This window comes from Silurus meridionalis, chromosome 5 (genome assembly GCF_014805685.1).
Source record: "Silurus meridionalis isolate SWU-2019-XX chromosome 5, ASM1480568v1, whole genome shotgun sequence".
Lineage (NCBI taxonomy): Eukaryota > Metazoa > Chordata > Actinopteri > Siluriformes > Siluridae > Silurus > Silurus meridionalis.
In genome coordinates, this window is record NC_060888.1 from 16,454,288 (window position 1) to 16,476,146 (window position 21,859).

The 21,859-nt window shown below is 41.2% G+C and overlaps 1 protein-coding gene across 7 annotated transcripts in view; it reads right to left on the reverse strand.

Moving 5' to 3' along the window:
- Nucleotides 1-1,021: 1,021 nt before the first annotated feature.
- The window catches only part of tenm2a (teneurin transmembrane protein 2a), a 290,186-nt gene continuing 269,348 nt past the window's right edge, over nt 1,022-21,859 (reverse strand). For all 7 annotated transcript variants that reach the window (XM_046849490.1, XM_046849489.1, XM_046849487.1 and 4 more), the window contains 17 exons: nt 20,627-20,773; nt 15,810-16,020; nt 15,549-15,668; nt 14,907-15,168; nt 14,272-14,539; nt 12,731-12,874; nt 12,202-12,451; nt 12,062-12,082; nt 11,701-11,930; nt 9,539-9,693; nt 8,382-9,271; nt 7,362-7,537; nt 6,295-6,530; nt 5,902-6,198; nt 4,089-5,706; nt 3,793-3,923; nt 1,022-3,287 (listed from right to left, as the gene is read on the reverse strand). In XM_046849490.1, the coding sequence (XP_046705446.1) occupies nt 2,547-3,287; nt 3,793-3,923; nt 4,089-5,706; nt 5,902-6,198; nt 6,295-6,530; nt 7,362-7,537; nt 8,382-9,271; nt 9,539-9,693; nt 11,701-11,930; nt 12,062-12,082; nt 12,202-12,451; nt 12,731-12,874; nt 14,272-14,539; nt 14,907-15,168; nt 15,549-15,668; nt 15,810-16,020; nt 20,627-20,773 (5,897 nt within the window). In that variant the 3' untranslated portion in view covers nt 1,022-2,546. The remainder of the gene's footprint in view (nt 3,288-3,792; nt 3,924-4,088; nt 5,707-5,901; nt 6,199-6,294; nt 6,531-7,361; nt 7,538-8,381; nt 9,272-9,538; nt 9,694-11,700; nt 11,931-12,061; nt 12,083-12,201; nt 12,452-12,730; nt 12,875-14,271; nt 14,540-14,906; nt 15,169-15,548; nt 15,669-15,809; nt 16,021-20,626; nt 20,774-21,859) is intronic.

Here is a 21,859-nt window from a genome sequence, read left to right on the forward strand (position 1 = left end):
CTGCAGCTCTTGTGGGATGTTCCTGGTCTGCAGTGCTCAGTATCTATCAAAAGTAGTGAACCGGTGACAGGGACGTGGCTCATTGATGCACGTGTGGAGCGAAGGCTGGCTCGTAGCTCAAACTGCTGAAGAAGTTAATGCTGTTGATGCTCGATGGGTCAGAACTGTTTTGGCAACAAAAGGGAGACCAACACAATATTAGGCAGGTGTTCATAATGTTATGCCTTATGTATGGTGTATACTGGTTCAGCAGGTGCATGTGTGGCATGTTTACTGTATTAAGGGTAGATTGTACAGTCTGGTGTAGTGAGATGTGTAATGGTCCATGGTGACCTTTCATTTTGCCCAGCATACCGTATATGAGAAGATAAAAAACAGGGAAAAATGGCATTTGGAAAGACTTTTGAATAAGAACAAGCTTCATGTATGTCATTAGTGGTCACTGAAGAGATGTATTAGGCATTGAACTCTACTGTACAATAAATTGGATTGTTTCTAATTGTACTATAAGTTTTACTGAACTGGAACTTTCAAAACGCAACTGCGTTAGTAAACAGAGTAATATATTTGTATTTATTTATATTTAAATATTATGAAATCATGAATGAATGAGAGGATCCATGGCAGCTTAAATTTCAATATAATGTTTGGTATAATGCAACACAGATGAGCATGGTTCAAAAATATATCAATGTTGATTATACTAAATAGTATATTATATTATCAGATAATTAAATAACACTAGAATGAAAATATTAATATGAACAATGATAGTAATTGTTAACTATTAGAGCTTCAGTTGTAGAAAACGAATCTGCCTCTGACCAGTCAGATTTAAGAATTACATAGTTGTTCATTATAAATATTCATGTATTTTTATTCCACACCTTTTTGAAAGCTACACATAGGCCTGCGTTACAGACAAACTGTTGTCTTTGCTTTGTTGGTTTTGGTTACAGTTATGGATAAATCCATCGTTTGTTTCGGTATTCAGAAATGCAACAGACAAATCAAACTCACATGAAGTAAACCTTTTATTGATAAGGTCTCAGAGAAGACTTGCTTAAATGTACGGATCCCTCAATACTGATTTGGTACATAATGACATCCATAATGAGTCTCTTCACAGTGGATAGAATCCATTTCTACGGTTTTGGGTTCTAGTACAGCAACTTTGCATGAAAACAAAACCTAATCAAACAAAAACATCAAACTGGGGATCAATACTGTTTATCTGGAATATTGGAGTGCCACAAATCCTAGCGTCTTTATACCAGCTATAGGTTTGCACATTACAAGCCACCTTTTGTTAGAAATATAAAATGTGATATTATGAACAATATTCTACTGCATAAAGGAAAATCTATACACTGTACATAGAGATATTTCGAAAAAAAGCAAGTTTCACAGTTTTAAACTTTATTTAAAGTATAAACAATTTTGAACACTTTACATAAATGATTTTTTTGTCTATGACTAATTTGCTTAAGCAACTCAAAATTAATATAAAAACTTAATGAACATTTCTTACATATTTTACAAAAGAAAATACTCTGTTTTCTTGGCTAAAAATGGTGACGTCTTCATGATTGTCATAGAGTACTAAGAATAATAAATACATAAATAAAAAGAATGAACGTAAAATAAAAAATTGTTTCTTACACTAGTTACAGTTAAGCAGTTTAATCTGGATAGCATGAATGTATCTTTCTTTTTTTCCCCGATGTTTCTGTACAGAAGTGCCCCGGTTAGAGTCTCACAAATCTACTGCAACTGAGATGTACAATACTATCTCATCTAAAGCCCACCCAGAACATCAGTGTTCACTGACACACCACAGATATTATTCTACTCCTCCAGTGACGAAACAAAACAATGCTGGACACTGATCTTATGCAAATATAGCCATAATTTTCCTTGTTTAACAAAAAACAAAAAACAGAACAAAAAAAAAAAATACAAATCAAACAAAGAAACAGTTATCCATTGTTGGAGTTCTGCTTTTATGAAGGAACATATAGCAGTTTGTGGATGGTACTTGCCACAGCCGCAGTTATTGAGAATACAGTATGAGGCCTGAGACTGGTATGACTGATAATCCACTTTGTGGATGTTGCTCAGTTCCAGTGTTGTGACTATAGGCCCCTGTGACAACTCGAGAGAAGCATCCTCTCTGCAATCCAGATCACGCAGAAACAGATAGTACCACGTGGCACCAACATCCTCTCCGAACCCAAAAAATATGGGTAAAAATAGTATTTCTTTTTTAAAAAGGGGATTAATTTTTTATTTTAATATTAACAGCCGATCTGTTTCAGTTATTTGCAGTGCACAAAAACAGTTCTTGCAAATTATTTTTTGCCCATGGCAGTAACAATAATATTCTTTTTAAAAGTCCCTGCAGCGTTCAGAGAGTTACCCCTTAAGTTTATTTATTCTCCGTGGGTAAAGGAGATAGGTCAAAAGAGAACAGGGTTGAGACACAGAGTGGTGCAGAGGAAAAGAGAATGAAAAATGCAGAAGATAAGAATGCGCTCGGAGTTCTGTTACCTCTTGCCCATCTCATTCTGTCTGAGAAACTGGATGTTGGTGCTGCTGTCAGCCAGTTCAGGGTATTGCTCCACAGGTAGCACATAGTAACCATCATAGCCCTGAACTCTCCCTGTCGAGAGCAGTTGCTGCCTCTCACCCTCGGTCCACAGGCGGCTCCCTTCCTTACCATCTCGTGTCCTCTGCTGCTCTCGCAGCCAGGCGCCTGCCAGTGCCCGCTGGCGTGCCAGCTCGAGCAGCCGGGCGCGTTCCTCATCCAGCGTGTCCTGCGCCAGGCCGTAGCGCACGCTCAGGGACAGTGCAGTCGACCGCAGCTCGACGGTAACGCCGCGCCGCGAGCGCCCACTCACTGTGATGTTGATACCGGCCCCTTCCAGCACCCTGCGCCCATTGCTGAGCCCCAGCGCCAGCAAGTCTGCATCAGCGGAGCCGATCTTCACAAAGAAGTGGCAGTCATGACCATCCTGCACGTAATGCGTGCCCTCCAGGTACACGGCGTTGTTGAGAACCAGAGCCACCTTCCTGCTGTTGTCGCTGGCCGTGCTAGAGACACCCGTCACTACACGGCCCTCTTTCACAGCCAGCATCATGCCCTGACCAATGATGGATGGCACTGTGCCAAACCAATGACCTGGTTTATCACGCTTGTTCTGTCGATCTTTATTGAGCAGCTGACCCTCTAAAGCCATGAAAGCCTGGTTGTGCCTCTCAGCCTCCTGCTGAACTCCTGACATCAGCTGCAAGAAAAAGGAGACGGCTGGAGTTTAGTGGCAGCACGCTTTAAGAATAGGGATAATTACCACAGACAAGAATTCCAAACGTCCAAGGATAGTTGTTAGGGCAGTACAAATATTTCTGAGAAACTTTTTCTGTTATGCTTACATCAACTCATTTTTAGGAAAAGCTGTCATTGTAGCTTAAAGTACACAAGGAAGTGCTTCATTTTACAGCCGATCACATTATAAAATTCAAGAATTTGTATTGATTCAGTGTTTGGTTACAGTAGAATCATTTGCATTATATGGTGATTTATTTATAGAATAAATGTCAATATAAATGTTTTGGCCGGGTTTTTAAATTTTGAGTAAAAATAATAAGTTGTGTAAAGGGAAATGTTTTTTTTTTATTGGTAGTGTTAATCATCAATACACTACAGATGCAATGAAAGCTCAAATTTTTCTATAATCAATAGCATTCCCCCTTATGGATAGGATTTACAATTGTTTGAACTTGAAAACTCACCTGGCCATTCTCACACTCCTGACTGGCTTGTAGCTCATATGGCGGATCCACAAAGTATAAAGTGTGTTTAGGGAAGCCAGCGATGATGTTACTGAGCTGGAAGCCGAACATCACCAGCCAACTCTTTACATCTGAGCAAGAAACATAAAAACCGTGAGTTTTTAATTCACAGAAACCCACTATGTTGATGTCAAAAGCTTGTATTGAATGAATCACATTAAAGGCTCTCAATCTCAAAGGCTTTGTGCCACCCTCATTGGTGAGCCTATTCACCCTGCTATAAGACCACTACTTACCTGTGACATAATTCTTCACATCCAGCATATCGCTGAGAGGATTATTGTTTTTGAACATGTACAAGTTAAATGGAGCCAGGTCCTTGCTGATCTTCTGCCACATGGTATAATCAGGTGATGTCCATCTGGCTGCTAATACATCATAGTCCCTCTGTGTGAAGTGCACGAGCTTGGTCAGCGAATCGTAGAGGCCACCGTGGAATCCGATTACCAGCTGGAACTCAGGATTGGAGTCGTGGTACACCTCACCGTAGGCCGTGTACTGCACCTGCTTGATCATCTGTCCGTTGCTGCTAAAAACGGCCAGTGGTGTTCCTGTGTTGTCTGAGGCAATATAGTACTCCTCACCGCTGCTCACCTCCATGGCGAACAGATGGCCTTGCAGGTCATAGTAGAGTGAAGTGATTTCTGAGCTTGAGTGGTTGAAAACATGCGTGACTCGCACCGGGTTGTTCAGGTCAGCGTAGAAAAACTGCAGGTGCTGCCCCAGGCTGTTCTTGGTAGAGACTCGTCGTCCAACTCCATCGTAGCGGTACTGCACACTCCATCCTCCTCCTACACGGCTATACGCTCTCACCAACTGTCCTTTGGAGTTATAGTCAAAGACGTCAGAACCCCTCTGGCTAAGAAAGCCATCTTCATCCAGCTTGTACTGCACGTCGCCAAGGCGCGTGATTCGGTCCCGCAGGTCATAGCGTAGTGGCATGAGACGGGCACTGTTGCCAGGGTTCAGTAGGTGCAGATTACCATTGAGGTCATAGCTGTAGCGCCAGGTGGACCAGTCATTGACCTTGACCCCACTGAGCTGCCCATCACCGTCATACTCATAGCGGTACTGCGTGGTGTTGGCATACGGCCCAATCTTCAGCTCCCTTTTGATCACACGACCCATGTTGTCATACTGCACTGTCATCCAGTACATGAGCGAGCGAAAGATTTCATACTGCACCTCTTTTATGCGACCATGTGCATCGAAGTGCTTGCTGAGCGTCATTACGGCTGTGGTGATGATCTGATTGATGTCATAATAAATGACACCAAACTTGCCGAAATGTTCCACTTTGCCAGAAATCTCGTCATAGCGGTATAGGTCCACAGGTAGTGGCGTCTCACTAATGACCGGCTTCATGCTCGCTATTCGGAAACTGTTGTCGTGATAGGTGTAGTCGAAGCGGGCATTCACCATGCCTTCCTCAGAGAAGCGGTAGATCTGTTTGTCCACTAGGGGACCCATCTTACGATATCTTATAGTGCACGAGAAGCCTCCACTCTGCAGATTGACCATCTTGAGCACACCAGATGTTTCATCATAGCCAAAAGTGACAGCAGTGCTGTCATACAAAATCTCGGAGAGCTTGGCCAGTTTGCCATATTTGTAAAGGACACGGCGTCCTGTACCCAGGAAGTATGTGGCCTGAGGGCGACCATCTTCACTGAAATCATAGATAATGGAGGCATTGCTTTCAGGGGGGTTATAAGTGTTCCGGATATAGCCGATGGACACATGGGTAAACATTGTGTGTCGAGCCACACTAGGCATGGTGACCGCAGTGATACGATCAGATGGATCAAACTCAAAGATGTACTGCCTCTGACTCTGCAGGAGCAGCACCACAGACTGTATAAAGAAAAAAATGAGACATTTATCTTTATTGCAATCAAAGATTTATACACCAATATAAAAAATTGTAATAGTTTACCAGCCATTTAGAATACTACACTAGTCTAGTGTACAATACTACACATAGCACTGTAGCTAGAGTTGATTTGGAATTGAAATGATTTGGCACTGAATGATTTGGTGAGAACTCACCCTGTCTAGGTAGCTGTAGCTCCACACCTTGCCGTCAACAAACGCACGGGAGAGGATGCGTCCTTGTTGGTCAAATTCTGTCCTCTCACTCATACTGCCCCGATGCAGGCCCACCAGCCGTCCAGTGGAAGAGTAGGACACGTTTACTACAGCCAGGCTGCTGCTAGGCTGCCAAATAGCAGGTCGGCCCTGAGCATCATAAGTAATCCTTAGTGTGAACTTCCTGTGGTCATCATAAATCTTCTCTGTCCGTGTGTTCCTGTCAAAATCGATGGAGAGCAGGTTGCGTCCGTGGGCCTGAAAAAAAGATGTCAGTAAAAGGGTAATTTCCTTGAAGAGACTCTGACCCCATTAACTGCGAATGTTTGATGAAAACTAAGCAGCTTTACTCACCCTTAATTTCCTGCCAAACACCGTGACCTTGCCCTTGGTAAGCTCCTTACGCAGTCGCCACTCTATAGAGTTGAGTCCATTGTCGGTGGGCAGAGTGATGTTTCTACGGCCAATGGTAGGGCTCACTGACCCCGCCAGAATGTGAGGTTCCGTGTGGTAACTGATACCCATCCCATTAGCGTAGATCACTCTCAGCGTGCCATTGTTACACAGCTGGTAGCTGTTCCTTACTTGATCTGGAAAGACAAACAGAGGGAAAAGACAATATATTTTTTATAATTTGTGCTAAATATTTCATCTCTGGACTTCCACACAAGCCTTTTTTTAATTGGTGGTAAATATTATATCCTAGATTCTAGCACGAGCCTTTTTTTTCCTTTCCTTTTTTTTTAAAATTTAATTTCAGGGAAAAAAAAAACAAATAAATAGCTTCAGATTTAAATTATATTGCCTTTGACTATAAATAACTTCTGGTTACTTTTGTGCAAGCATGCTGTATAACACCCAACCACCACATAATTATCACAGTATAATAAAATAAATGTGGGGTTGGCTATTAGAAATGCTCGTCTTTTCGTTCATTAGACCAACAGACTGAATGTTTTATAAATATGCCGTTTTTCGCTTATCTGTATTACTAAGTTATACAGTTAATTAAGAGGCGGAAGTAGGATTTTAATTAGAAATCTGTGTGCACAGATGTTGAACAGGAAACATCTGGAGATTTTAATGATTTTCAACTTCAGGTAGCTGAAAGTTCTCCTCTTTCACTGCCCTCCTGGGCTGACTCCTTAATTAAACTTGGACATTTTCCCTCTCTATGCCCCTAGAATGCAAGGTAAAGCTATTAGTTTAGGCTCTATCTCATCTGGTGTATGGGTCAGGGAAAGGGGCCAACCGCTCTTGGTGTATATTTCTCACCTGTTCCAGTCTCTCTCTCTCTCTCTCTCTCTCTCTCTCTCAACGAATGACATGGATTTACTGTTTCTCCCAAAACATATTCCGGTTTGACATGGCAGAGGCAATGACATGGCAAAGTTCATAATAAAACATTTGAACGCACACACCTTGCACTACAGTGTAGGATGCCTCAACTGATGAAAGGTTTGTAATGACAGTGATGTCATCATCTCTGTTTGAGCTCTCGATGTCGATGTTAATGGACTTCTCAATCTCTCTGTGCAGACTTGTTACCATTCCAGTTGGATAGGTCATATTCGTAAGCCTCCCCTCGCTGTCATACCTGCAGGCGCAAGAAGTTTACAAAAATATACTTAATAGAAAACAATTCTGAAATAACCCGTGGAACCACAATCAAGTTCTGTGATTTCTATGACTTTCAAACTGCCGCAGCAGACAGTTTCTCATATAAATGCATCATTGCATCATTTGGGTCTGACTGATTTTTAGCATCAGAGGCACAGCAGACACTGTGGGTGTATGACTATTCTGTCACATAAAAGCAGGCATGCTCTCATGTGAACTTGTATGGTAATATCCGAGATCAAAATATTAGAAAGCTTATCGTATGGTGAGGGTCTCAATTGGCAGGCTTGTCCCTAGCCTGTGCTCTCACTTTCTTTCTCTCAATCTCTGTCTGGAATTCCATGGAGACAGTGTTTAGAGCCTATCACAGATCTGTTCCAGACTAACTGATGTCTGTTTTAGTGGAGTGCTGTAGAGGGAACACGTTCTCCCTGTTCAGCTGCTTGTTTTTTTTTCTCTTTCTTCCTTTCTTTCTTTCAATTTTTTTTTTTTTATTTCTTTTGAAAGCAGGTGCAATTACATAGGCAGACAGCAGATGGAAGCAATGTTTCACATAATTCCCATTATGTAGGGATGATCCTGAATACAAATATTTACACATCCTGATTTCACACAGTCATAGGGGAATAGACACGTCATATAAACCTCCACAACCCATTTTTATTCAGAGGAAATTGAATCTGAACCTTATTAAAATGTGAAGTTCTTTTGTGTGTGTGTTTTTAAACAGAATACAATAGACGACGCTCACCCACACGCACGCATACACACACACACACACACACACACGCGCACACACACACACATACTCACTCACTTACTCATAAAATGTGGTCCAGCCTGTCTCGTCAGCCTTACTGGCGAGCAGACCTGTGCTGCCACTGTAGCTGAGCTGTACAATCTCCTGGTCAGAGGTGGAGATGGAGCGCAGACTGCCTCCTATATCCAACCCCAGAGTTAACACCTTGTTGTCAGGGAGTAGGTGGAGTCTAACTGTGCTAGCGCCACCCAGGCTTCCACCCTCCCTGCGCACTAGCACGGTGTTGTTACAGTTATCCACAACGGCAGCAAGTTCTCCCTCAGGCGTGTAGCTAAAGTTGTAGAGACTCATGCCACTGACCAGACTGATGGTATGCAAGTGGAGACCCTCCTCACTGAACACATAGAGCTCCTGTTCTCGTGGTGATGCCACCTCATATTGGCCAGCTGCGTTTGGGCCTGGGCGGTTGGCGTGCACAGCTCGAATGCGAATGTTGTTGAGGTCAGCGATGTAGAGTGTGCCATCAGGAGCCACTGCTAGTGAGGTGGGGGCATTGAGGCTGGCATCAGTGGCATATCCTTCATCGCCCGCATAGCAGTTGCAGTTTACATCGTTCTTGCAGTCACACTCAGACGTTGCCCCAGCCAGCAATGAGATCTCCCCGTTGGCACTGACCTGGCGTACCCGATTGATTTTTTTATCATCGCTTTCAGCAATGTACAGTACACCAGAATGGGAGACAGCAATGGCAGTGGCACTCTCCAGTGCTGAGTGGATAGCCAGCCTGCTGAGGGAGTAGTCGATGCCTGGAACCTGACAGTGCATGGGCCGACCAGCCACAATGCTGACCTGATGGTTTTCAGTGATGCGTAGGATAACATTGTTCTCTAAAACATACAAGGAATTGTCCATGGGGTTTACTGCTAGGTCAGTGGGCCACTCCAAACGTACCTGAAACAACAGCAGTCATGGTTCATGTGTCAGTATAAACATTTTTCAGGAATAATTGTTAGTAGCCTATTAAATCAGAATTAATAACATATCTTTCAATCCAGTATCTACAGAGCTGCCTGTGTACTTGCATTTTAAGGCCACACAGATTGAGAATCTGAAACCAGTTCACTACTCCAATGCAAAAGCAAGACAAAAAAAAAGGACTTCTATTTCGAGGATTTGTGTGATCCTCTGAGCATGCAAGGATTAGTGTTCTTGGCGCACCTGGCTGACGTCCATGCTGGCGTCACAGCTGAGTGGTCGTACAGCGGTGAGATCATTAGCCCCCAGAAGTGTGGAGATGATCCCATTCTGGTCCACCTTTCTGATCATGGTCGCATCCACAAAAAACATCATTCCATTTTTGTCAACTGCAATACCTAAGACATTAAGAGAAATTGTCAGTCATGGGTTCTTTTTTCCAAATGTGCCATCAGTTGTTTTAAATATCAGACCCTCCTATCCAATTTCTGCTTCAGCAATGATGTCCATCCATCAAACGCCACCTTCTCTGAAGCACATCGGTTCACATATGGGGGCGGAGGATGAAATAGACCAAAATAGCTTTTTGGAGACATTGAGACAATGAGAAACAAGTAGAGGGAACTGTGTAGGTGTCTGATGGTGGAGGTCAAAGGTGCTTTGCACCACCGTTGTGACTGAACTGAGAAGCAGAAAGACATGAAGACAAACCCGAAAAGAGCAAATGCAGAGCACAGTAGATGCAAGAGTGCACTTCTCACAGTCATCTGGGAGTTAGGAATCAGGCCTGTGTAGTCTGCTACCCTTTCTATTCATGATTCCATGTCATAGATGAAAAATGTGACAGTGTGACATCTCTGACAGTTTGGTGTCAAGTTTCTTTTTTTTTTTTATACAATCCATCACAGGATTTCACAATAAGGTACATATTTAGAACCGGCAACATAAGTTCAACAAACTTGTCAATATTTAAACAGGGAATATCCTTTCCATTCAGTTGCCCAATAAACAGTTTAGATCTTTACGTCTGCCAGATCTTTCTTGTTAATTGCCTTTTAAAACAGGAGATTTTAGTTGTCTAGCATATTGGCTTTTAGGACGAGCTTTACAAAATGTGCTCAAAGCAGACAGCATTATTTCCTGTGCTGTCAACTGTAATGTAACATGCCCAGCAAGAGCTAATATATTGTAAAAAGACAATAACAAGTACATTTTACACTCTGTTTATATTATAACACAGGCAATTTAAAAAAAGTTTTTTTTTAAATGTTGACAATACGAGTTCCACCTGCATTAATTAACTGCAAGACAACTAAAAATAATTAATACAGCAAATCAGCATTTCTGCATGACTGACAGCAGTATAAAACATAAAAGTTCCTGTTTCTATGCTTGATAGGTACACAGGTAGGTACACTTCTTGAGCATTTCTGCCAGGTGCCACTCCGACAGTACCATTGTGCTGGCTGTGGGGTCCTAAGACAAGAGCCAATGACCATGCAGTCGGCACAACTACAATGTCAGAGTAGTGCCAGGCAGAAATGCCCAGCAAGAGTCTTTACCTGTGAAAATGCTAAAGCTTGTGAAACTGAGGAAAATGGTGTGTATTTATTTTACATTTTAGCTATTATGTTGAATAATTATTATAAAAAATAATGTCCCAATGTTTTGGTAAATTTGCAGATTGTTAAATGTATTTAAATAATTAAGCTGTAGTTAGGTATGAAGTCTGAATACTGATGTGAGATAGATAGATAGATAGATAGATAGATAGATAGATAGATAGATAGATAGATAGACAGACAGACAGACAGACAGACAGACAGACAGACAGACAGACAGACAGACAGACAGACAGACAGATAGATAGATAGATAGATTTACAGCTTCCAGTAGTATCCACAAACAGGCAATAAGGCATGCAAGAAATAAAAAAACACTAAAAACTTTAAAGTGAATTAAAGAAAAGGGTCTGTGCAAAAACTGAGTGTTTGTTGAGTCTGTGCAAGTTAAGTGCCTGTACAAAAACAGTGTTTTATCGAGTCCTCTGCAACTCAGAAGTGTATTGAAGAGTTGCCACCACATGCACATGCACATAGCTCAAATCTGTTATATGGTGCATACTGCATTTATATGAAATGTGAGTCTTACCCATAATTTCATATTTCATATTCCACATTCAGTATTTTTTACTTCATGCCATGAAGGACCGTATTTATTTGAAAATTGTCCAAACTGTACGATCGTGACAAAAATATACACCAAGGTATGTTGAGGGTTAAAATTTTCACTGTCATTTTAACAGTATTCTTTAAATGCCAAAGGAACGAGAACCAATAGTACTAAATCATCACCTCTGCCTGATACGCACACGAATTTACCTAGTTTTTCTTTTTTCTTTTTACCTTTTGGGCTCATAAGAGTAGCCTCCACAGCTTTTCCTCCATCTCCACACCTCTCATCAAAAGGCAGACACTGCTCTCCTGTTCCTGCTACCACCTCAGAATTGTCAGCCAGAAGCCGACCCCCAGTGAGTGAACGCACTCTGTATATCCTTCGGGAGTTTGTATCTGAGATGAACAGAGCTCCTGTGACTGGGTCTACAGCCAGGAAGTACTTGTGTGTTGGGTTGTTGCTGCAGGAAATTATCATGACGGAGTCAGCTACAGCTTTAATTATGTATATCATATATATAAAATTTACATGTAATTTATAATATTTATAATATATAATTCATAACACCAAAGTTACCTAAAAAAGTCTTACCTGTGTCGAAAATCCTTATTTCTTTGGTGGCAGAAAAATGTATTTATAAGAAAATAAGACAGAAAAAATTATTTTGATGTGCAACTATAGTAAATTTTACAAAGTATATGCAAGAAATATATGTAATTCTCTTGTGGTACCTGAGTTCTAGCACACGAGTAGTATTGAGAGATGGATACACCCTGCGTACAAAATTCAGGTCACCCACGTACAGGCTGCCATCGATACCCGCTGCCAGTGCGACTGGTGCCAACAGTTTATTCCCATCTGCCAATCCGTTACAGCTCGGACACGAGATACTGCGCCGACGCCCATTGCCCATAACGCTAGTGATGACTGGGGGCTGCTGGCAAACAAAGACGTTCTCTCCACAGCCTTTATGAAGGATCCCTAGAATTGAACAGAAAGCAGAATATCTACGAATTCAATAAAAGCTGTTTACAAGTTGCATTTTATAAGCTTTGTGTTTTCATTGCGGCTGCCACATTCTTAGACTTAGGTTATTGACTAATTCAATACACCGCAGCTCTTTCTCAGGTTTGGTCAGTCAATGCCACTTAATAGTAGCAAAACATCAACAACAAAATTCAAAATAAGTGCAATTATTTATTAGGAACGTGTATTGACCTAAGTACTACGAGAGCAACAGGTTTAGAAGGAAGTGCATACCGCTGCGTAGGTTAAGGATGTTATGTTTGTCCAAAGACCATCCTCCAAGGTTAGAGGGCTCAAGTTCATACCCCTGCAGTACAGCTGTCCTCTTCTCCCATAACACCAGACTAGGACATGTCTCATATTCATAACCAACGGAGACTGCAAAGACAATATATAAAGAGAGAGAGAGAGAGAGAAAGAGGACAGGGCATGTCACTCAAAAGACATTAAAACCACATTTAATTGATTAAATGTCAGGCTTCACATTAAAGCTGAATCATTAAAAAAGAAGCCAGCTGAAAGAGAAGGGGTATAAATAAATCCTACAGTTTAAAATCTGAAGGACAACGTAACTACAAAAAGGCCATGTGAGAATAAATCTGTCTGGACAAGGGAGCAGCAACAAGCAAAATGCAAAAGAATGCAAAAAAATTGTAAACAAAAAACACCCCATATCTGTGACAAATAGTAGCTGAGCCACCTAATTTTATTCCAGTAATACCTGTATCTCAGTCAGACTGTTAGAATGAAGGCTCTGCATATAACCCATGTCTCCTCACATCCTTATAACCCTAATACAAACAAACACAAGGATGTGTCTATCTCTAGCTACTCCAGCTCCTCCTTTGCTTTCATCTCCTTCCTGCTTTTAGAATATTATCACTGTTAGTGCCTAAATAATGCCTCCCTTCCTGATGACACTCCCAGTCTACTTCACTCTGGCTCATGACAGACTAACTGCTTTCACTTGTAATCACATGGTATCTGATTGCTCATACTGTATCTACTGTTCTTGTACTTAACTGATTTGTAAAAGGTTTGGCATTCCCAATATTTTGGTTAAATACTGGCACATCACAATATATTCTTGCTCTGTTGTGAGAGTCTGCAACTGTTTCCTGGCATGGTTTTGTGAGGAAGCATAAGGAGTCAAAAATGTAGTTCTTATCTAATTTGACATTCGTTTAATTTCCGTCAAAATGTATGTAAATGATAGATTTCTAATTTAATCTGACAAACATAAATGTACAGCAACAATTATTATATGCCTGATTCAATTCATAAGTGGAACCGTCAGGATTAAAGTAACAAAACCTCAGTATCGATCCACCCATTACCAATGAAGAAGCCACATGCACATGTTGTAATAATGAGATGCTGGATACAACTGCAGAATTTTACATACATTACTATAAATCCATTAGAGCAAGACAAATTTCTGCAATTGAATTTGCCAAGATTTGCTTTGTAGCTACAATGAGATGAGGAGAAAGGCAGAGTAAACAGAAGTGAGCAGATAAAGGGGGTGGAGTCGCTATCACACTGTTTGCACACAGCAAATCAGTGACAGGGTGCGATGCTTAACAATTTCCTCCCAGCGCTGACAGCAGCAAGGATACCTGTATCCATTTCCCAAAGTCAGAGCTGACTGGGGCTAAGGGCAGAATGCTCTCTTGAATCACACTGCATCATTGATTAATATGGCTTTGTGTGTTTAATAAAACTCTATGTGAGCACGTATTACACACATATTCAAATTTATTTGGTTTACTCACCCACTGCCTCAGAAAGGCCATATACTCGCTGTCCATAAGCATCTGTCTTATCCCATATGAAGGTGTAGGCCAAGTTAGGGGAAGCGTGGAACCACTTTTGGAAGAGGTGACCTTCCACAGCCACCATCAGGTGTACCTTGATCAGGCTGAGGGGCACCACTGCCTGGGTCATCGTAATCTTCAGCAGTGTGCGGTAGCCCGCAGCCCGTGAGCTCAGGTGACACAATTTCAGATTGCTGCCCGGTATTTCAATCAGTTCATGAAGGACCTGAAGAACATTAAGTAAAAGGTCTAAGTTGGAAGGTAACAGAAATTGGTGGGAGAATTTGTCTCCTCCAGGATAATGAAAAAATAGATTATAGTTTAAACTCCAATTTTAATCCGTTTCAGAAGTAGCTCATTTATGCACAAAATACCGTGGTTAAAATGTAATTTATGTACTCTGCAGTCTCTGCAATGTCAGAGGCTGCTACTTGAGAGAACCCTGGTTAACTGACATCTGAATAAGTAACGGGCTTTGACAAAGATGAGCTCTGGCACAAAAAAAACCCCAAAAAACAGCTTTTCTTTAATAACCTTGGCAAAAAAAAAAATATTCATATGAACCAGAACATATTGTTGGACCCTGCACTGACCTGAGTCTCAGGGATAATGGACCTCTCTCCTGGTCTAGAGCTAAAGAACGAAGACAGGGGTGATGCCACCACAACTGGATCAGGCCTCACAAAACCGCTCAGGTCGCAGCCAGGGATTGTGTTCTCCTCCGTTTTCATCATGAGCGTATCCATTGCATAGAAGCTGTTCCATGGCAGCCAGACTGTGCGCTCTTGGCTCAGGAACGGCGCACGCTCGAAATGCAGTGTGATAGAAGCGCCTCCGTTAGCGATGAGGTCAAAGCTGTGGGACAGAGCCGAGGAAGAAGGAAAACATAATTACTTGCGCAGTACACATTATTGATGGCACTATTATAGTCTAAATGATTTTACAAGTCAAAACGCCAGATTTCTGCGGGGAATAATTAATTTCATTGATAAATTACAGTCATTTTAGCAGAAAAGCTCTAGGTTTACATTATTCCAAATGAATGTAATAAACATTTGTTTTCTATTTGTTTTTAATGCAGTGGTATATATCACCAACACTTGAAGCTGTAATAAATAACAGCTTAGTAGTGTTTAACAATGCCATAAGTAAGCTTAAATTCTAACAATAAAAAAGGGATGAAAGAAAATATTAACATATTAAAGTTTAAACATTAAGACTTAGAAGTCACTTACGTTCCGTCCTGCCTTGTAAGTGTATATCCATAGTGAGGGTGCTTAACAAAGGACACATTGACCCCCACCAAGGGGGTTCCATCTGTAGTCAGAACCTGGCCTCTTATCAGGGATGCCAGACTGAAAAAGGCAAAAGTGTCTTTTCACAAGCAAAAACCGCAAGTAATATTAACAAAAAAAAATCTATTAAAATGTAACAATCATATAGGCGATGCTACTGGCATAAGACAAAGCATTTAGTGTGGAAAAATGTTAGTCTACCTGGCATTAAAAGGATTTTCTCCCTGAATAATATGCGTGCTATCCCGGCCCACCAGCATGTTGACACGCTCATAGAAGGAGCGAACCTTCTGCACCGGCAGCTGGTTTTGTTGGATCACTTGCAATGGGTCTCGAGAGCCACGACACAGTGGGCTGTTCTGACATGGGCTCTGGATACAACAGTCTGGGTCCATGCAGTCTGTTAGACCATCTAATCGAAGAGAGAGAGAAAACAAGAGAGTCGCAGGCATTATAATCGCTTATGGATCATATGATGATTATGAACGCTTGATTCATTCTTCGCTTCCACTTGTCCTCTATTTTAAAAAAATTAACTGATATTATATAACTTTTCTCTTTTTAAGCGTTCCAACAGTACTAATGCATTTTTTGATAGATCCAATGCTGCAAGTGCAAACTTTTGTTGTAGCTGAAAGTGAAAGGGAAAGGTGTGAAAAAGAGAGAGAAAGAGAAAGGTGAATTCATAAGATGGGCCCAGAAAAAAGGCACCTTGGGTCAGAGAAAGCATTTATCTCTTCAACTGCATCCCACCGAGACGAGCTGTCCACTCAAAGTCACTCTGACCCTTGATTAGGGAGATTTTCAAGGCCACCATAATACACACGTAGATAACACTGTAATGTAAATGACCTTTCCTGTTTGACCTATTTTACCAAAAGTGGAACTATAATAAAAACCTAGAACTTTTATGTGCATATATATATATATATATATATACACCCTAAAAATGTTATTTTATGCATACAGTACTGTACTGACATTTTACTTCATTATATAATTAATAATTATTTTTTTTATAAATACATTTTATTATTTTAACATAAAGCTCCATAAAACCAATTCCCTATAAGTTTTTTGGTCTCTCATGCTATCCGCGAGAGACGGAAAATCAGCCAGACAAAAAAAGTATTTGGCAAATTTGCCAGGTGCAATTGCAGGTTTATGGGAAAGAAGGCAACAGGGTACCTTTTGGCTAGGGACCCTTGATGCTGACAGAGAGAACTGAGCACTTTTTAATTAGGATCTATTTAAACCAGTGGTGTCCAATCTTTTCCATAAAGGGCCGGTGTGAGTGCAGGTTTTCATTCCAACCAATCAAGGAAACACTGATAGTCATTTAAAATAAAAATCATTCGATTTAAACAGGTAGAATTTGGTGTTGCTCTTGCTTGGTTGGAATGGAAACCTGCACCCACACCAGCCCTTTGTGGAAAAGATTGGACACCTCTGACTTAAACTATGACAGGTGTTAGGCTGCGATAGTTTATAATACAAGCTGCTGTTTTGGATCCTTTTAATAGAGTCAAGATGAGATGGGCAAGTATGGCATACAAGTTTTTAATAGAGCATTGCTATAAGTTAGTTCAACCTGGAAGTCTTTGTAGATTACATGAAGTTTGCTGTTCTTTGATAGCACATAAAAGTTCTCCATGTAGACTCCCTCTCTGCTGATAATTTACTCCAGGAATGGAACTTGCACTTTTCAACCTTCACAAACAATTTTCAATTAACCTCTACAGCTCTCTCCTAACATTATGAATGTGTTCTTTTAAAGAATGGGTGTATTTTGAGAAATTGTGGATGTAAGTTTGCTCAATATACTGTATATCTGAAGACAATACGTATGTTGTTCTTCAGTCCACAGCAGATATAACGATATACCAGATGTCCCTCTTCTGCACATGTCCAAACCATCTTAATCTTCCCTCGCTCACCTTGTGTCCAAAACGTTCTAATAAACTCATTTCTAATCCTGTGCATCCTCGTCATTCCCAATGAAAATCTCAACATCTTCAGCTCTGCTACCTCCAGCTCTACCTCCTGTCTTTTAGTCAATGCCACTGTTTTTAAACCATACAACATCGTAGGTCTCACCACAGTCCTATAAACTTTCCCTTTCACACTTGCAGATTCCCTTCTATCAAAAATCACTCCTGCCACTCTTCTCCACCCACTTCACCCTGCCTGCACTCTTTTCTTCACTTCTCTAACACACTCTCCATTACTTTGCACTGTTGACTCCAGGTACCTGAACTCCTCCACCTTCACCACCTCTTCTCCGAGGTGCACCACTCGGCTGCCATCCCTCTCATTCACACAAATGTACTATGTCTTACTCCTACTGACTTTCATTTCCCTGCACGTACCTCAGCTCTCTTTTCAACCTGCTCTCTACTCTCAGCACAAATCACAATATCATCCGCAAACATCATGTCCATGGAGACTCCTGTCTGATCTTGTCCGTCAACCTGTCCTTCACCACTGCAAACAGCAAAGGGCTCAGAGCGGATCCTTGATGCAGTCCAACCTCCACCATGGACAATACAATCCTCATACAAAACTCCTCTCTCGGCACGCTGTTGTACGTTCTCCCTTTCTACTTCTGACCTTCTCTATTCTTTTCTATTAACAAAGCAAATAATGCGTCTGCCTTCTCAGCATGAAACCATACTGTTGCTCATAGATGGTCACCCTTCTCTCAGCCTGGCTTCCACAACTCTTCTTGGTGTGACTTATCAACTGCTTTTACTTCCTCCTTATGAATCATATCTACTTCCTGCTTTACCATCTCCACACCATCCAACCGTCTCTCTTTTTTATTTTCCTCATACATCAGCTGCTCAAAATACTCATACACATTTACAATACACATTTCCATCGCCATCCTTTATTGCTCTAAATTGCAGCACATCCTTCCCAGCTCGGTCTCTCTGCTTGGCCAATCGCTACAAATCCTTTTCTCCTTCCTTTATGTCCAACTTCACATACAGCTCCTCATATGTCTTTTCCTTGGTTTTCCCCACATCCCTCTTTACCTGCTGCCGCATCTCCTTGTACTCCTGCCTACTTTTCTCATCACTCTGTCAATCCCAATTCTGTTTTTCCAACCTCTTTCTCTGTATGCTCTCCTGCACTTCCACCACCACATCTCTTTGTCTTCCTTTCTATTTCCATATGTCACACCAAGTACCTTTCTAGCTGTCTCCTTATCACTTATGCAGTAGTTGCCCGATCATGCCGCACCTGTTCACTACCACAGAGCCCCTGTCTGACCTCTTCCCTAAATCTCACACTACAGTCTTCCGCATTCAGTTTCCACCATCTTATTCTTTCAGTCCTCACTCTCCTTCTCTTCTTCTTCATCATCCTACAGACCACCATCTGATGCTGTATAGCTACACCGTCTCCTGCCAACACCTTACAGTCTCCAATCTCCTTCAGGTTGCATCTCCTACATAGAACATAGTCCACCTGTGTGTCACCCTATGCTCCTCCTTCTTCTTAAAATACGTGTTCACCACTGCCATTTCCATCCTTTTGACAAAATCTACCACCATCTGCCCTTCCACATTCCTCTCCTTAAGGCAGTACCTACTTATCACCTCTGTTTCGTTCACCTACATGCCCATTTAAGTCTGCCAAAATCATCAATCGTTTATTCCTATATATACACCTTTAATCACTTCATCTAATTCACTCCAGAATTTTTCCTTCTCCCCCATCTCACAACCCACTAGTGGAGCATAGGCACTGATGACATTTATCATCACCCCTTCAACTTCAGCTTCACGTTCATCACCCTATCAAAAACCCTCTTCACCTCCACTACACTCTTACTAAACTCTTTCTTCAGGATCACCCGTACACCATTTCTCTTTCCATCCACACCATGAAAGATCAGTTTAAACCCCCTTCAATGTTTCTGGTCTTACTCCATTTCCACTTGGTCTCCTGAACACACAACATATCTACCTTTCTATTAAATCTCCCCCTTTACCAGTCATAGTACCAACATTTAAAAATGACAACCCGAACCTCCACTCTCATACGCTTCTCCTTTCCCTGCCGTCTCTGTAGATGTCTTAAGGACAACATTTATGAATGTATAAAATATGGAAAAGAATTAAACCAAGCCATACAGCCGTAGTAAACAGAAAAGAGTTATTCACAGCATGTTACTCAAATCCATCTTCCATTTGTCATTCTATAATGGTTATGAATCAATCTATAGGAACTTTTCATAAATATAACAGATATTTTCATTCATCGTTCTAGAATCTGCTGTCTTGGCATTGCTGACCTGCATTTCTTCACACTGTTTGAACATATTGGTGAGACTTGAATAGGAGCATGCTTTTTTCTCCCAGGGAGCGATTAATTGCAAGGTCAATGAGAAAGCGCAAAGGAAAGTGACTGTCTCTATAGGCTACTTCGGGGACTTCATCCCTTTTAAGCCCTTGACAAAAAAAATGAGAGCTGGATTGTCCCACCACCTGCAGCCAGTGTCCTGCACTCCAAGGTGAACTCTGCCACTGTGTACTGTCTCTGCTCCCAAGTTAATAGGTGCTCCCCTGTCACTTTGCCCTTGGGTGATGATTGAAGACATTGCAAAATATGTTAACAAAGTTAACAAGCAGTGACAGCTTGCTGTGAATCTATCTACCCTCCTGTGTCCATCCTTGCAGTGAAGTTGTCTGTGAGACATAGAATCTATTCACTAGCTGGGAATCACGGTAATGTAATTCGACAATTTAGTAAAGAGGTAAAGATGCCATTTATTCTGACATGATTAATTCCATTAGTAAAAGTTAAAAGAATCACATACATACACAATGTATTTTTGTATTTTTATATACCTTATTAAATGTAAATATATTCTATATTTTATATATATATATATATATATATATATATATATATATATATATATATATATATATATATAAAAAATGGTTTGAGGTTTTCACATTTTCTAAAGCTAAATATCAGCTTTGCTTGTTTGGTGCTTTTCTGACCTCCTTCATTGTCTTTGTTGTCTGCACAGGAGGTCTCCATGGCGACGTTGCACCCAGTGCCCCTCCAGCCTGTCTTGCACTCACAGTGCCAGCTGTTCTGTCCCATGGTGCACTGCCCGTTGCCGTTGCACAGGTTAGGACAGCCGTCTGCAAAAGAGGTCGGGTGCAGGGAAAAAGAGAAAGGGAGGGACAGAGGGTACAGCTGGAGTAAGAGTAAAGCAAGCCACAAAATGACAAAAGTGAAGTCAGGTCACTGGATGACGTGTTCTATAGGTCCTAAAGACATGCAGAAACATGCACGCTTACACACATGCAATGTAGACATAAACACACTTGCAGCACTCCCGTAGGTTATTGAGTTGATTTGGGAATATACAATAAGAACACGTATAGGAGCTCCCAGTGGGTTCATTTGGGGGAGATGATTTGATTCCCTTGGCTTGTGCACACAGCTCTCCATGTGCGAATGTGATTAGGAGAAGCTAGAGACAGATCAGATCAGATTAGAAGTCTTGTGTGTGTGTCTAGGTAAGAGTGTGTGCATGGGTGAACCTAAGATAGTAGGCAGATTTAGCAAGAGAGATGAGTGAGAGCGAAGTGACAGAGTAGGTGAGAGCCTTGGGTTATGTGATGAGCTACACGTAAGAGTGGAAATAAATTTGTGTGAGTGATTTTGTCAAACGTATGCCAGAGGCTGAGGTATGCCTTAGAATTACGTTTAGAGTTCCTACTTAATAACTCCATGAAGCATTTATATGATATATATTTATAACTTTATAACTGCTGAAACTGCAAACGGAGTTTCCATAACGTGAGGAGAGATGCATTTTTGTTTTTTTTTTGGTGTTTATAAAGAAGTAAAAATTTAAAGGAATAAATATTCAAGATTTCTTTTCATTTTTTTTAATTAAAAAATCTACTTTATTTAATTTTTTTATAAAGGGATATCTGGAACGTTCCAAAATTAAAGTAAAAACAAACCTGTCACAGCTGCTTCATGTGAGGTCACCGCAAGTATTTGTGGATGCTCTGGGGAGAGGCTGTGTTTATGACTGGCGGCTGAGCACGCCATGCCACGAAAAGGGCAAACTCCAGATTCCTGCTGCTTTTTCAGGACATAATTAAGCACCCTGGAGGCATGACCTGACATTCCTTCGTAATCTGGCACTTTGGTAATTAAAACAGCAAATATTTTATCCAACAGTGACAAGATTAATGCTAGGAATCAGGTAT